The sequence below is a fragment of the Durio zibethinus genome, chromosome 14 (assembly GCF_047325235.1).
Source record: "Durio zibethinus cultivar Kanyao isolate XHJ-2024 chromosome 14, ASM4732523v1, whole genome shotgun sequence".
NCBI lineage: Eukaryota > Viridiplantae > Streptophyta > Magnoliopsida > Malvales > Malvaceae > Durio > Durio zibethinus.
The window spans coordinates 262,794-278,998 of NC_143175.1; the positions used below are offsets into that span (position 1 = coordinate 262,794).

Below are 16,205 nucleotides of genomic sequence, written 5' to 3' on the forward strand. Positions count from 1 at the left end.
GGACCAGGCCAGGCCACTATCCCCTAGAGACTCAGAAGGTCCACGCGGCAAGATTCCCATTAGCCAAAGTGGCGAGGCTGGAGTCAAAATGTCAATTCTAAACTCAGAATCCCAAACCGGATAAGGGAAAAGGCCGAAGGGAATCCACAACAAAAGACCGCTTGGGATTTTGTCATGATCAACGTAAACCCCAGGTTCGGAAACAAGCACTTTCTCTCTCCTCTGTGTGGGATGTGCGACGACATAATAAACCTCGTAACCGAACCTAATCTCTCCCTCTCTCTGTTACACACGACATAACACATAACAATAAACGTGCACCCTCTCTCTCTTTCTCTCTCTCTGACTGGTGGATGTGCGAGGAGATGTCGCTTCAAACACAAGGAATAGCGATAGACTAATATAATATAATCCTCCAAAACGACAAATAATTATGTAAAGTACGCCATTTTCGTTAACATTACCAAACAAGAATTAAAGAAAGAAAGAAATCAATCTAGTAATACAAAGCATTAATTAATTAGTATCGCCCGCCGTCTAATCTTACTCTGATTCCATTTTTGACCGTCTGATCCTATCTCTTTCACCGCCATCTGATCACTACTCAAACAAAATCCACAGAGCACAAGGACAAGCTTAACCTTGATTGACAATTTGAGATTCAAAGAAACCAAGGACAAAAAACTCATTTCTGCTCTGCTTTGCTCTGAGACAGCTTTGGAGCGAGCAGAGAAGCTGCTATTATGGTTTATTGGTATTGTTAAGTGGTAACTCTCTTTCTCTCCCTCTTATCATGATTCTCCCTCTCTCTCTCTCACGAGCAGATTTGTTTTGTAAAAGCCAAAATCGTTTCTTTTTTTGTTTGTCTTGGCTTTTCTCTCTTTTCGAGTTGCGACTTGTGAGTAAGGCGTTTCATCTTTCTGTTATATTCTGTCTGGACTGGAAATCAAAGGGTTTCTACTTTCCGCAGAAAAATTTTCCATTTTCAAATATGAATTTGATTGTTTTCCCATTTTTCAAATTGTAAAAGCTGTCTCTCTCTCTCTCTCTCTCTCTCTCTCTCTCTCTCTCTCTCTCTCTCTCTCTCTCTCTCTCTCTTTTGCCCTCTGGAGGAAGCATCTCTCTTTCTTTCTCGTCTTCATAATACTACAAGACTTATACATGGTCGTGGTATATAACACCTCTACGACTCCATTAGCTGCCATAAATGATAAGTACATATACGCTTCTCTTCTCTTCGCTTCTCGTCTTGGACCAGATTTCTTTTCCCTACTAAAATTCTAATTTGGTCAAAACCATTTTATTGCTTAAAAATTTTCAACTTTGAAATCAAACTTTGGAACCGCTCTTTGCACTTAACTCCCCTCTCTCTCAAATTTTTTTTTTTTAAACCTTGTGAGTGTTATTACTATTATTATATATTACAATAGTTGCTTGTGCTCCACTTAAATTAAATGCACAACCATCATGTTCACATGCAGATATCACAGGGCAATGCCTTTCATTTAGACATTTGCTGCAAACAAGTAGTAAGACCCTGCCCCTAAGTCACTAGTTTTTTTTTTTTTCTTCAAGGGTCTTGATTCTGTCCTGTGGATGCATTCACTATCATATCTTTAACAACAACGCCATACTCACCGTTGGATCAAGAGCTTCTATCCCTGATGTCAGTTTCTGAGCAATCAACCGGCTCATCGTCATCCCCACCCATTCTGCCAAGGGATTTTGATCCATTGTTGAAGGATTTGAATGAGAAGAAACAAAGTTTTCGGCGTAACGTGGTGTCGCTAGCGGCGGAGTTGAGGGAGGTTAGGAGCCGTTTGGCATCGCAAGAGCAGTCATTTGCTGAAGAAACCCTAGCAAGACAGGCAAGTGATTGCTGATGATGCCCTTCTTTTTGTGTTTTTTTGTGTTAAACTTTCAATTTTCAATTGAATCATTTCTTTCTTTATGGGTCTTTGCTTGTGGGGTCAACTGGAATTTGCTTACAAATAGACTTGTTTACGCTTTAAAAAAAAAAAAAAAATCAGGAAGCAGAAAGAGAGGCAAGGAACATGGAAGAGGAGATTTTTAGATTGCAGACAAGGTTAGAGGAGAGAAGTAGTCAGCTTCAGGCCTCAGCCAGTGCTACCGAGAAGGTCCCACTTACATCCCGGTTCTTGAATTTTTGTCATTTCTTTTGCTGATTAATTAGCCATGTAATACTGTGATTATGTCTCATTTTCAGTTGTTGATTTATAATTTGGAATTAACCCATCATTCCGTAATGATTGTATTATCTGCTATGGTGATAGAGTTGATCTGTACATAAATAGCTTCTTTTTGTGCATCTTGATCTTTTAAAGTTGTTGATGATCCACACATCTTTTAGCGTGCCTTTTGACTTTTCCTCTTTGGTTATTTTTGGCGGAGCCCATCGTGGGAAGGTGACCATGTGTCTTTTTTTTATCTTATTTTAATGTTTCTTCTTTATTTTAACTGGTGTAAGTCAGGAAATTATTGTCTTTACACATAAGATAAGCTAGGTTGGTCACAAAATTAAACGTTATGCACCCATACAACAGTCTCATATTTTGCCTAGTTCTAAATTTACTTATTTGATGCATTATTTAAGAGTTGGTTTTATTCACTCTTTATTTCGTCCCCATCTACGTAATTTGAGGCATGATGGAAACTGCTTTCACATTTCTAAAGGTAACTTTACTAGTTTAACTGAGGCATGTTAATAACTTAAGCATAAAAGCAATAAGTTATGATAATGTTCTTACTCGGTTGTTAAATTCTTGTTAAATTATATTTGAAAAAAGATGCTAAATCTTTATACCTCATGTTATTTGATAGAAATAATGCACCTATTGAGACCTTTGATGGTATTCCCTGTACTAATTGCTGAGATATTTTTTGGTGTTGTGTAGAAGGCACCGATTAGATAGCAATTTTATTTACAACGTGATAGTTTCCAACTCTGGAGATCTATTTTTAACAAGTGTGCTGTCAGATCATAATTGAATTTTCACCTATTTCATTTTTAAAGAAGCTCAAATATGTCTTTGCATATTGAAAAGAAAATGATCTTATGTGAAATGCAACGGTGTGAAGTGTAATTACACTAGTCACGCTACCATGTTGCCTTCAAATTGGATGTTTATGAGGCTTATCTTGGGCCAGCATTTATAAACTTTTTTCTACTTTATTATCTATTTTAGTTTTCATGTGAAGTGTGTCTCCTTCGGTAGTGCTGCTTCAATGATTTTTCTTTTGTTTAGCGTAATCCACTTGTAGGATTTTGATATGTGTTTGTAATTGACTCTCAGTACCGTGGGGAATTGGATGATCTCAGATCACAGCTTTCAGTCTCTCAAGCAACTGCTGATTCTAGTGCTACATCCGCTCAGTCAGCACAGCTGCAGTGTTTAGCACTGTTAAAGGAGTTAGATGAGAAGAATAGTTCACTGAAAGAGCACGAGGATCGTGTAACTAGGTTAGGAGAGCAACTAGATAATTTGCAGAAGGATCTTCAAGCAAGGGAATTTTCCCAAAAGCAGTTGAAAGATGAGGTTTTGAGAATTGAGCATGATATCATGCAAGCTGTTGCTAAGGTTGGAGTAAACAAGGACTGTGACCTCAGGAAACTGTTGGATGAGGTTTCTCCCAAGAATTTTGAAAAGATTAATAAGCTTTTGATTGTGAAGGATGAAGAAATAGCCAGACTGAAAGATGAAATCAGGATTATGTCAGCCCACTGGAAGCTCAAAACCAAGGAATTGGAATCACAGGTATTTTTATGTATATGCATAAGTTGCCTTAAAAAAAAAAAAATCCTTTGAATTTTATTACCATTTACCTTCTTTAATATATACATTTGTAATATATTTTTAATGATCTTTTGGATTTTTAATGATCTTATGGAGCAGTTAGAGAAACAGCGGCGAGCTGATCAGGAACTGAAAAAGAGGGTGTTGAAGTTGGAATTTTGTCTCCAGGAAGCTCGTGCTCAGACACGAAAACTGCAAAGGGTAATGTTAATATCTTGCTTCATTTCTAAAATAGGATTCTAATGATCGTCTGCTGCTAATTAGTTCTCCACTGATGAGCTGTTTATTAAATATTTGTTTTGCATCAGAACTGAAAATGCTTGGATTCCTTATTTGTTTAGATCCCTGTTTGAACTTTCCTTTAGTCGACTGGGCCCTCTGTACAAATTGGCCCATTTCTTGTGCTGAGCATGCTTACGAGCCAAGTTTTTCAGTTCTCCAATTAATAAATATAGACCAAAAAGACATGTGGGTGATACGGATTAAAATTTTAATAATAATTATATGAGTTTAATAAAATTAAAAATATATATTTTATGTTTTCATGTTAGCACGAATTTTAATATATAATTTTCGTATAAAACATAATAAAATGCATGAATTTCAATATTTTATTTGATATGAATACATGAATTGTTAGTTGGAGGCATATTGTCCACTTTAAACATTTTACTACATTACTTTTATTTTATCTGGCCAACTCCGTAACTTGGATAGCCTCTACAAACATATTCCCCTTGGCATGTTTAAGTCCTTTCATACTCCTTTAATAAAACAAACACATTTTTTTGGAGTAATTTTCAGTTGCATGTCATACAGTGAGCTCATCCTACTAATTTTGGCAGATGGGAGAGCGCAGGGACAAAGCTCTAAAAGAACTTAAAGATCAGCTGGCAGCAAAACAACAATGTGGAGTTGTGGGTGCGGGGAAACAGAATTTCTGGGAAACCTCTGGTTTCAAGATTGTAGTTTCCATGTCAATGTTGATCTTGGTGGTGTTTTCAAAGCGCTGATTGATTTAGTTATCTAGATGTGGTGTAAATGAATACCTGAAGAGTTTAGGAAAGCCGTAGAGCCATTACCCTCGTAGAAAGGCTTTTAGATGTATGTAGTAAAGGATCTTTTTCCTAGTATCAGTCGAAATCAAATCTACCCTCGTTGTGAGCTACATTGAGATGATTTCATTGTTATGCCGACAACATTCATGACAATTTTTTCGTCCTTTTTCCTGTTTCCTTATAATGGCTCATTAGCTGCAGTGCACACCATCACCAAGACAAAATGTCACCAATTCTTCATGCTTTATCCCGCGTTGCGGGGCCTACATTACATATGATAGGAACGTTAGTCCTTATGTCACGTGTCGAGACTTAAGCTCCGAACCCGCACAGCTTCAGGATTCGGGCATTCACCTTTCCGGTGTCTCAGATCAGTCTGATCGTCACAGTTCACACTCTTTGTGAGGTATTGTCCGCTCTGGCTCCCTTAACCTCACGGTTTTGTCTTACAAAAGGCGCCTCACAAGGCGGAGATGGTGTGAACCTTTTTATATCCCAGGGATCCTCCTATTATGTTCGATGTGAGATTCAGGACTCCCCTTTAGGTCCGTGACATTCTCTCGCATCTAACCTCGTGACGCCCTCGTCACGAAGGCTGATCACCCTGCCTGCCTCCCTCGAGGTGCTCGGCGTGGATCGAACAATTTAGGGTTGGCTCTGATACCACTTGTCACGGGTCGAGACTTAAGCTCCGAACCCGCGTGGCTCCAGGACTCGGGCATTCACTCTTCCGGCGTCTCAGATCAGTCTGACCGTCACAGTTCATACTCTTGTGAGATATTGTCCGCTCGAGCTCCCCTGACCTCACAGTTTTGTCCTACAAAAAGTACCTCACAAGACGGAGATGGTGTGAATTTTTTTATACTCCAAGGACCTTCATATTATGTTCGATGTGGGATTCAGGACTTCTCTTTAGATCCGTGACACTTGCATCCGGCCTGAAACTATAATTATTGCGTTTGCTTCTTGTCATAGAGTTTTTATTTTCTTGGCTGAAAGCTTGACTTTTAGAGTCCTAGTGCTGCCAGACTAGCAAATGCTAATTGCTATCTTGACAAATTGAAGGGAAATAAAATGATAGGCGTCTTAATTAAGGTATATGTTTCTACGTAAATTGATACATTGGAGAAAATCGGTTGTATTTGATCCAAAAGAAATTAATCGGTTGTTAATTTTGGAGAGGTGAGGTAGTACGTAATCAAACTCTTGATTTTGCCCCTCTCTCTCTCTCTCTCTCTCTCTCTCTCTCTCTCTCTCTCTCTCTCTCTCTCCAAGCCAATGTTTTATCTCCACTATTCTTCTTTTTGAGGACATAAGAAATTGCTGATCCGTTTAGCAGATATTTGAATTTCAGATTTGTTCTAAAAATTTAAAATCGAGATTTTAGTGAATTAGTGAATATAGACTGACCTTGCTCATATATTTGTCAAAACGGTTATACCTGCCGGACGGGTACTAATGTAATCTGGGGTTTTAAGTATTACCCCCTTTTTATTGCCAGTCCAATCCCTTTGCAAATGATATCCATTCAATGTTTCAATTCCCATAGGGTATAGATTTGCTCTCGACAATCATCCAATGGACCCTTTTTCAAGAACCATTAGCTTTACCATTTCCGCTCTTTATGCAAACCATCAATAATCTTGATAATTTCATCATGGATCCATCTCAAACCTACAAATTCCACTACTTGATAAAGATACACAAGATTATAAGTACCTATTCTACACGCCGAACCCATGCCTCGCCTACAACTGTCATCTCCCTAAATAGCACCCTAACGCTAAACTTAATATGTAGCAGTATGTTTTCGTGTGAAAACTATTCTTTTTTACCAAGACCTAGAAACATCTCTACATCTTGAGCAGATTATGTAGGGCGGTGAACATCTTCAACAGGATCTATCGCTATGATCAGCCACTTTGGACCTCAAGTCCTGTATCTTTCCCCAGAAAGAGGATTTGTAAACTACTTGAAGCATGAGCTTCTAACCTGTTTATATACATGGCGAGGTGGTCAATTCTACGCATCTAGAAAGATTACTCCTGCAACAAAGGATGTCAGCAGAATGCTGCAGCTAATAAAAGGTTGTAAACCAGCTGACAAGGATGTTGATGTGTTGACACTGGGAGGTGTATCGGACCCAAAAACAGTTGTAGAAGCTGAGCCAGGGTTACTTGAATTTAAAACCGAAGTTGGGGTGACGGAGCTGCAAAATACGTGCAGGGTCACTTCTCCAATTTAAGCGTATATAATAGCAATATAATATTTCAAAGCAATCAGAAAGAACTATTTAATTACCCTGTTACGCCTGCCCCTGATGTTGGTGACGTTGTTGCTGGTGTTGCAGTTGGAGTTGATTGTGATGCAGAAGATGGGTAAATGCATGATCCACTGCCTATCGAAAGTTTTAATTATGAGAGTGTAAGCTATCGTTTAAATATTCAAAGCTTTCAAAAGATAATCGACTCAATAAACAAGCAAGCAAGCGACGCGAGACTTTTCTTACTTGGATTGGTGTTCACTGTGGTTGCTGTCCCCCCAAAGTCACAGCTGGTTGGGGCTGGGTTTTTCTGATAATAGCTATTGAAAGCATATGATGCATGGTTTTGTAAAGTATTTGGATTGAAACAGTTGGCGCCTTGCTGGATCTGTGAGCAGTCGGCTCCTCCGATTCCACAAGCATAATCCAACGCTGCCTGAAGTGAAGTCTCCAACGCTCCAGTCCTGGCCACACACCAGCTCTGTCCTGGAATTGCAGGAGCGTTTGTAGTTGCAGGAGGTTGGACTGGATTTGTAACTGGTGTGCTGACTGGGACACCTCCTGTTGGAGCGGGATACGTTGTTACAGGATTAGTCACTGGCTGTGCCCCTGGCACTGTGATGGGTGTAGGTGTTGTAACTGGATTGGTGATTGGTACCGTCGGATTGTTGGGAATTGTGGAGGGTACTGTGACCGGTGTGGTGATGGGAATTGGTGATGGTGTTTCTGCAGGATTTGTGGGCGTTACGGTGACAGGATTAGTAGAAGGGACGGTGACAATTATTGGTGTGGGGTTATTTGGAGGGAAGGAGACTGGTGTCGTTGAAGTGGGAGGTGTAGGGAAGGTTGTTGTCGGTGGGATGATAGTATCATGAGCTGTTTTTTTTACGCTACTAAGCAGTTCTCTACGAGAAGAAAGAGAGATCTGCTCTTCTTCCTCCTCAAGTTCTTTTTCTACAAAATCTTCCACCGAAGATACTTCTGCATATAATGCAGCTATCCGACTTGTAATCTCAACGTTGTTTTCTAAAGATTTTTCAACCTTAGCAGTAAATTCAGCTACTTCAGCTGAGCTAGGAACAGCAGAACTTTTCATTGTCAGAATTATAGGAACGTTAGTGCAAGGAAGACTAGAAGTGGCAAGACTGGCTTCTTCAATCACAGACTGAACAAATCGATCTCCCATGCTGATCAGTTCTCCATCCATAATGGCTTCTAGAATGACAGAGGATCCAGTTTTCTTGATAAAACCAAAAATCTTATGCAGATCTCTTTCGCTCTTCATTTTTTGTAAGAACGACGATGAAAATGCTACTGAGACCTTTACTTCCTTGTGAAGATCAAAACTACTGAGAAGCGAATGAATTGATTTCAAGGTGGATAAAAGCTTAACTAACTCAGTTTGCCCTCGAAAATCATTAGTTATTCTGGTTACAACAATGGTTTTTATGTCAACATGTGGGAGAACGGTTATTAGGTGGGTTTTCAGCCAAGAAATAGCAGTTGAGTTGGAGCTTCTCAAATTCTCAACTAAACTCTCATTTAAATGGAGATCAACAGATACACCAGAATTAGACAGAGTACTCAATGCCGTATGATCTGCTACAAAGACTCGGATCTGAGATGGGGACACCTTGTTTAGCTGGAGGAATGATATGGTTCTACTAGTTGAACAAGCTGCAGGTTCTCCCCTTGCATGATAGGAGAAACCCACCAGAGTTCCTGGGGAGACAAAGGGGCGGCGAAAAAGGTGGTTGTAAGTAAAATAACTTCAAAAGTTGCAGTTGATTGTACAAGATGCAAACTACAAAAACAACAAACTAAGCATTTATGCATATGAATATAGATGGAATAGTCTAAATATTCTTGCTTAAAACACAGGTCCCTATAACAGTTGTTTTTCCAAGTACAAAAATGAGCCCGTTACTTGGCTTTTCCCTATATGAATTTGCAAGAAAGTAAAGAGAGTAATCAAGAGATGTGTTTACTTACCAGAAGAGCAGATAATAAGAAGAAACAAAAGGGATAAGAAGAGGCAACTAGAAGCCCCTTTAGCCATCATAATTGCTGAGAGGTTTTTCTGGGTTTAGGCAGAGAGTTAAATGTATTTTTATTGTGATTTAAAAGACAATGCACACAAAAATCTGAGGAATCTAAGCCGTTAGAGAGAGAAAGAAGGAAAAAAATGTTGAGAGAAAAGGAAATAAAGTAAAAAGAAGGGTGACTACGTTCCATGTAATGATAAAGGAAAGATACTGCTTTGTAATGAAGAATGGGGTTGGAAATGTTCCGTCTGCCCAACCATGCTTTTTAGCTTTTTTATCTTTTTCAAAGCGCCCTGACTTGCCGAATGACATATGCACATGCATTTACAAACCATGAATATGCCTTCTACAATCTAAAAGAACTCTGCAAGTAGCATTGCCATTATCCTTATTCCTTAATGAAAAGGTGAATTGAAGCACACTATGATGCTTTATCTTATTTATATCTTCTTCAAAGTTCAAACAAATTACGGTCACTAAGAAAAGATGGTGGTTAGCCAAAACACACACACACACACAAAAGATGGTGGTTGGTATAATCCTGCATATTCCCATCACGTTTTGTTTTGCATTTATTAATATTACCATTACCAAGTTCTCTGTAGAGTACACTTGGGGCAGCAGCCTACCAATGGGTTCAAGATTAATTTTGAATTCACGAAACCAACATCACATTCACATGTTTCAACTTACTGACTAAGAATGAAAAATGAAACTCAAATGATATTAGCTTAAATTAATGAGATTAGGAGAAAAGAAAGATTATTGTTAGAAACAATTATTCTTGTCCCATATGAGCAGTTAAAGAGTTGAACTTGGTTGGACAACAATAATAAAGTCAATATGGCTTAGTTCAGCAAAAGCCACACAGAATTATTTAATGTCGATTAAAAGGAAGGGAAAGGCAGAGGAAAAAAGTGTTCCCCAATTTTTCGGGCTCCAAATGTATTCAAGATTTTGGCGGTTTCTTCTTCGGATAAGATCTCACACAAATTATCCAATGTCAAAAGTTAAATTCTTGGCAATGTTTATTACTATCTGCATTGCTTTTTTGAAGTTACAATCATAATAAAATATTACATTCATATAATCAACTGAATAATCAATTATTATATTATAATCAAATTATAATTACCGAATAATTAACTATCAAACTATAATATAATTAAACAATCAAACTCACACACACAGTGGGACTGCTTTTAATGCATTAATCTTCAATATTTTAGTAGCTAAGTTAGCACTTATCCGCAAGGATTACATGTCATGGCTCATTAGAGATTTTGGTAGGCACTGAGCACCACATTCTGCAAACTACAAAAATGCTAATAATGTACGATTTGCAAATTTTTATTAGCTCTGTCAGCAACTGGCAAGGCCTTAATTTACTGATACAGAGGGATGTCAATTAGTGCCACTGCTTTCTTTAGATATTCTAATGTAGGTAAACCAGTGGGGACACAACCCATGTGGAATAATCTGTTGTGCTTCTCTTCTTTCAAACCTATAAATCAAAAGCACCTTATCCGACTAGATCTCAGCCGAAAGCAACCCACAGGGAAAAAAATTATTACTACTCATGCCCGTGATATGGTTGGTAGATTTATATAAGATCTTAAAAAGTATGATTCTGATAAAGGGGGGGGGGGGGGGGGGGGTGATAAAATAGCAGCTAACGGAGTTATGGCCACACATAATATTCTTCTGTTACTTTTTATAAATGAAAATAGTAGGTAATAGTAGGGATTTAAATAACGATCGCGGTTACGTTTTCGGTCGCGTAATATTTGTTCCGTTTTTGGATATAACGGAGATAATTACGGTTATTACGATCATCACGATTGAAAAATTTTTTTTTTGCATAATTTATTATAAAATATAATAATTATAATTATAATTATAAAAATTCTTATTCAATGATTTTAAAAATAGTTTATGACACTCTATATTTTTTATTTTCTAAAAAAATTATTCACAATTTTATTTAGATTATAAAAAGCATTCATATTTGGTTTATCCATAAAATTTTTCTTGGCCAAGTTCATATTCAATATTAATTCTAGACAAATCAAATATTAACAAAATATAATATGTTAAATATCAAGCATTTAATTTAATAAAATTACAAACTTAAAAATATAATAAATTCAAATTCCATCAACTATAATTATTGATACATATTTCAAATTTACCACATGATAGAATGACGAGGAGGATCAGATTCTCTATCTTTACTTTGTGAGCCAAGTTGACTCCATCTCTATCCCTAAGACCTTTGTTTTTGATACATTTGAGGTGGAGGATATATTTGAGGATGATACATCTGTGGTGGAGGGTGCATTTGTGGTAACTGATACATTTGAGGTGGAGGATATATTTGAGGAGGTGGAAGATACATTTAAGGTGGATAATAACCATATGGAGATGGATAACCATAAGGAGGTTGAAAATTATGTTGTTCTGGTGGATAGTAATGTCTTTGAGTACTAGCAGATGATTCACTATACTCAAAGTTACTAGAATTTGGTCTCTCACCTGAAAATGAAGAACCTCTAAAAATTTCATAGTGGTGCTTCTTCGCTTTTCTTTTGATCGAGTTGTACGTGCACTTTGACCCTCACTAGATTCAGCAAATGGATTTCTTTCGTATTTTGCCATATTAATAAAAAGTCCACCAGTAGCAGCAAGCCCAAATTCTCCTCCAAGTGGGCTGTAAGGTCAATTTGCATCCATATTATCACCAAAATTTGTACCATCACCATCACATCTCCATCACCATCATCATATGGACTTAAACCACCACCATCATCACTCTGACTTGGTGTTGGACTTGAACTTTAATGAGACACATTCTTTTCTTGAGATTGACGTGATCATTCAACATTCATTTCATTATCAGAATTATCTGTAGGCAACCAATCAGAGTTTTGACCATCTAATAGAAGATTTTCTTTCTCTTGCAGCCATTCTGTTAGTGGATCATCATCTTCAAAAATATGGTCAAGGCTAATAGGATTAAAACTATTATTTATTTCATCAATGCTCATTCTTTTCTGATGTCTCATCCTTAACCTCATGTTATAATAAGTATATACAAGTTTCTGGAGTCTTTCAAACTTCAATCTGTTTCTTGCTTTGGTGTGAATATAGCTAAATGTGCTCCAATTACGTTCACAATTTGATGCAGATGTTGTTTGACTAAGCACTTTGATTGCTAGTTTTTGTAATTCAGGAACACAAGTGCCATATATCATCTACCACTCAGCTGTATAAAATTATTTAAATTAAATTTCAATGGGCTGTACAATTAAATAATATAAATAAATTATAATTATTTAATTTACTATTTACCTGAATTCATTTGCTTCCAAGCTCTTTGTGCTTGTGGACTACCAAATGTTTCATGCTTGTCTCGAAATAATAACAACTACATCGATTGAAAATACAATAATAAATGAATAAATAAAAAATAATTTAATTTTTAATACATAAAACAAATGTTAAAGTTATAAAATAGTATTAAATACTAACATGATTAATCATTCTTATTTGAGTATCTATCGAAAGTTCTAATATTTCAATAACTGCTTTTATACCTTCTAATGTTTCTTTAAATACATTTGCAGAATGTTCCACTCCAAATTGAAATTGTGGATTTAGATAGTAACCTAAACATAATTTATAACAATATTATATTAAAGTAATAAAAAATAAATATATAAGTAATTTAAGTATAAAAAATAAACATATTTTTTAAATACCATCTATATTCTTGGTTTACTTACCAGCTGAATGTAAGTCAGAGTGCATGAAACTCCATCTATTATCAATAATTTTTTCATATTCAGCAGAATAATGACAAGTTTGTTGAATTGCTTGTTTAGCTCTATCCACAGCCTCGTAAATAAAACCCATTGTTGGTTTTTCATCACCATCCATAAGGCGCAACATTTTTACCAAAGGCTCATAAACTTTTATTATATCGCCTGCATTTTTTCAAAAATCTTTTCCCAAAATGATTTTTTTGACTTCATAAGCAGGTCCTAATTTTTGTTGTCCTCATTTTGAATCTTTAAATTCCTATATATTCATCAATAAATTTTTAGAGTAATATATTTTAAATTAATATTTTAAAACAATAATATCATAAAAAGTGCTAGATTTAAATAGTTGTACTAATTACTAAGTACTAACATTTGAATTGAACATCTCTCTTAAACTTTGCTTTTGCCTCATTATTTCTTCTAATTGTATGAAATGAGTGACAAATCGGGTAAGAGCAGGATGAAGTATTTGCTTCCTTTATGTATATTTCTTCATCAAACTAACAGTCCAAATGTGATTGTATATAAAACAAGTCACTTTCTTTGTATCATCCAAAACCTTTGTCACATTTTTTTCCTCCCAATATCTTCAAGGTACAAGTCCAAACAATGAGCTGAACATGCTGTCCAATATAAATGTTTTCTCTTCTTCATTAGTCTTTTTCCTGCAGCCTTAAGTACTGCCTCATTATCAGTGACTATTTGAACAATGTATTTTCTTCAATTTCTTTCACAATTTCATCTAATAATCTATAGTAAAAGTTTGTATTTCTACTACGAACACTTGAGACATCTACAGATTTCTAAAAAATAGTCCCTTTACTACAGTAAACAAGGAAATTAATGATATGCATTTTATTCAAACTATTGGTCCAACCATCACACATCAAAGTGACACCCAATTCATTCCAATAAGCTTTTAATCCATTAACCCATTTATGAACTTGTTGATACTCAGACTTTAAATACACATCTGAGACCTCATAAGGTGTTGGAAGTCTTACATGTTGGTCAACTTTTGCTGTCACAAAAATTAAATTATGCAATTATGAGAAATTTGCTAATTGAAAAGGAAGTCGATCATATATAAAAAATTTTGATGCTGATTCACCCATTTTTCTTCTTAATGTCTTTAGAAATGAATCACTTACTTTTGGTTGTCTTGAACTTTTACTTCTAACCAATTCAGGAATAGCTCCCCTTAATGAAAATTCAGACTCATTTGGAGTTGATTTTCTTGTTCTTTTTTCAAAATATTCAGCAACTGAACCATGAGAGCTTTGTCCTTCTTCATATATGTTACTCCAACCACTAGTTCTTTGTCTGAATTCTTGTCTTCTGTGCCACTCATGTTGTGATTGGATACTATCTCGTACGGCTTGTCTAGTAGCAATGTTTGAATTATTTGTCTGAATTCTTATCTTCTATGCCACTCATGTTGTGATTGGATACTATCTCACACGACTTGTCTAGTAGCAATGTCTTCATCAATAAATCATTCATAATCATCTTCCCCTTTTAACTGTGATAAAAATTCATTTTTTCTCATTTTGTTGTCAGCTTTTTTTTATTTGCTTTCTTGAAGGAGTTTCATCATACTTTCTCTTACTATACCTATTAATAATATAGTTTAAAAAAAAAGAGAAAATTAGTTGCACATGCTTATGTAATTTTATAATTTTTATTAAGAAATTAATAATAATATTTTCAAAGAAATTAAAAAAACATAACATACCAGTAACGTTGGGGCATGATGCAACATTGCCAGTTTTATGAGCAACGTGTTCTTTGAAACGTGTTATTTCTCATTTTACAACTTTACCACAAAGTTTACATGAAACATTTCCTCTTGTATTTGGCACAGGTGTTTCAAAATGCCAACCTATATCATCACTTGGCGCGTCCTCTACTCCTTTACTCGAGAACTCTTCACGTGGTGGCATACTTACTATTTTGTATAAAAACAAAATAAACTTATATTTAGAAATATTAATATTACTTATTACATTATTAAAAATTGATTTTACGCTAAATTTTTTAATTTTTAGTTTTTAATCTTAAGAATATTATTAAATAACTTAATCTTTTTGATGCACTAATTGATATTAATTTTTTTATCACAAATAACTTCAAATAATTATATAATAAATACAATCTTCAATAATTACAAAAAATAATAAGAATTAATCTAATATAAAAAGAATTGACAACAATATAAATATCAAAACAACAAAAAAAATTATTAAATTTCATATACAAAATTATAAATTAATATCTAACACAATCAAAATATAATATTTAATTTTAATTAATTTTTGACTAACTTATATAAAAAATTTATCAATAATTTTCATCTACAATCTCTATGTATATCATATTAAATTATTAATCTCTTATTTTTTTTAATTATAAATCTTCAATCCCTCTAATTAGATTTTATCTAAAAAAAATTTCAAAAATTAAAAGTTTTCAAACTTATATTTTAATAAAATTTTCAAACCTATATTTTTTATTTTTTAGTTTTTAATCTTAATAAGAGTAATAGATCATAAAATGCTAAATTTGTTAAGTAACTTAATTTTTTTGATACACTAATTGATATAAAATTTTTTTTATCACAAACAACTTTTAATAATTATATAATAAACACAATCTTCAATAATTACACAAAAATAACAAGAATTAATATAATATCAAAAGAATTGACAATAATATAAATATCAAAACAACAAAAAAAAAATTAAAATTCATATATAAAATTATAAATTAATATATAACACAATCAAAATATAATATTTAATTTTAATTATTTTTCATCTAACTTATACAAAAAAATTTATCAAAAATTTTCATTTAAAATATCTATATATTATATTAAATTATTAATCTTTTTTTTAATTATAAATTTTCAAAACCACTAATTAAATTTTATCTAAAAAATTTTCAAAAATTAATTATAAAATTAAATAAAAAAATTCAATCCCATCCTCCAAACACCCTACCACACCCAATCCCTTCCCACCCCCATCAATCTCTCTCCACCTTCCCCCCAACATCCCACCACGCCCAATCCCTCCCCACTTTCCCCCCAACGCCTCACCACACCCAATCCTCCCTACCCCATCCAATCTCTCCCCACGTGCCTAATATATCAAATTTGTTTAATTCTTTCTAGCAAACGGAGACCCTTCTAGAAACGC

The 16,205-nt window shown here is 34.8% G+C and overlaps 2 protein-coding genes across 4 annotated transcripts; one reads left to right on the forward strand and one right to left on the reverse strand.

Annotated features, from left to right (window-relative positions):
- Positions 1-511: 511 nt before the first annotated feature.
- Positions 512-6,229, forward strand: LOC111294223 (nuclear envelope-associated protein 2-like). 3 transcript variants are annotated; one of them, XM_022887457.2, is made up of 6 exons: positions 512-767; positions 1,576-1,868; positions 2,031-2,138; positions 3,315-3,776; positions 3,915-4,016; positions 4,661-6,217. In XM_022887457.2, the coding sequence occupies exons 2-6, from the start codon at positions 1,665-1,667 to the stop codon at positions 4,826-4,828; spliced, it is 1,044 nt and encodes a 347-aa protein (XP_022743192.2). In that variant the 5' UTR covers positions 512-767; positions 1,576-1,664; the 3' UTR covers positions 4,829-6,217. The 3 variants fall into 3 exon arrangements, with proteins under 3 accessions (XP_022743192.2, XP_022743193.2, XP_089599149.1); XM_022887458.2 differs by having other exon boundaries at positions 522-767; positions 1,482-1,868; positions 4,661-6,218; XM_089743023.1 differs by having other exon boundaries at positions 537-767; positions 1,576-1,872; positions 2,035-2,138; positions 4,661-6,229.
- Positions 6,230-6,459: 230 nt separating this feature from the next.
- On the reverse strand, positions 6,460-9,228 carry LOC111294356 (uncharacterized). Its single transcript, XM_022887637.2, has 4 exons — positions 9,129-9,228; positions 7,383-8,858; positions 7,175-7,271; positions 6,460-7,082 (listed from the first exon to the last, which is right to left on the reverse strand). Exons 1-4 carry the CDS (start codon positions 9,196-9,198, stop codon positions 6,896-6,898), a joined length of 1,830 nt encoding a protein of 609 aa, XP_022743372.2. The 5' UTR covers positions 9,199-9,228; the 3' UTR covers positions 6,460-6,895.
- Positions 9,229-16,205: the final 6,977 nt, after the last annotated feature.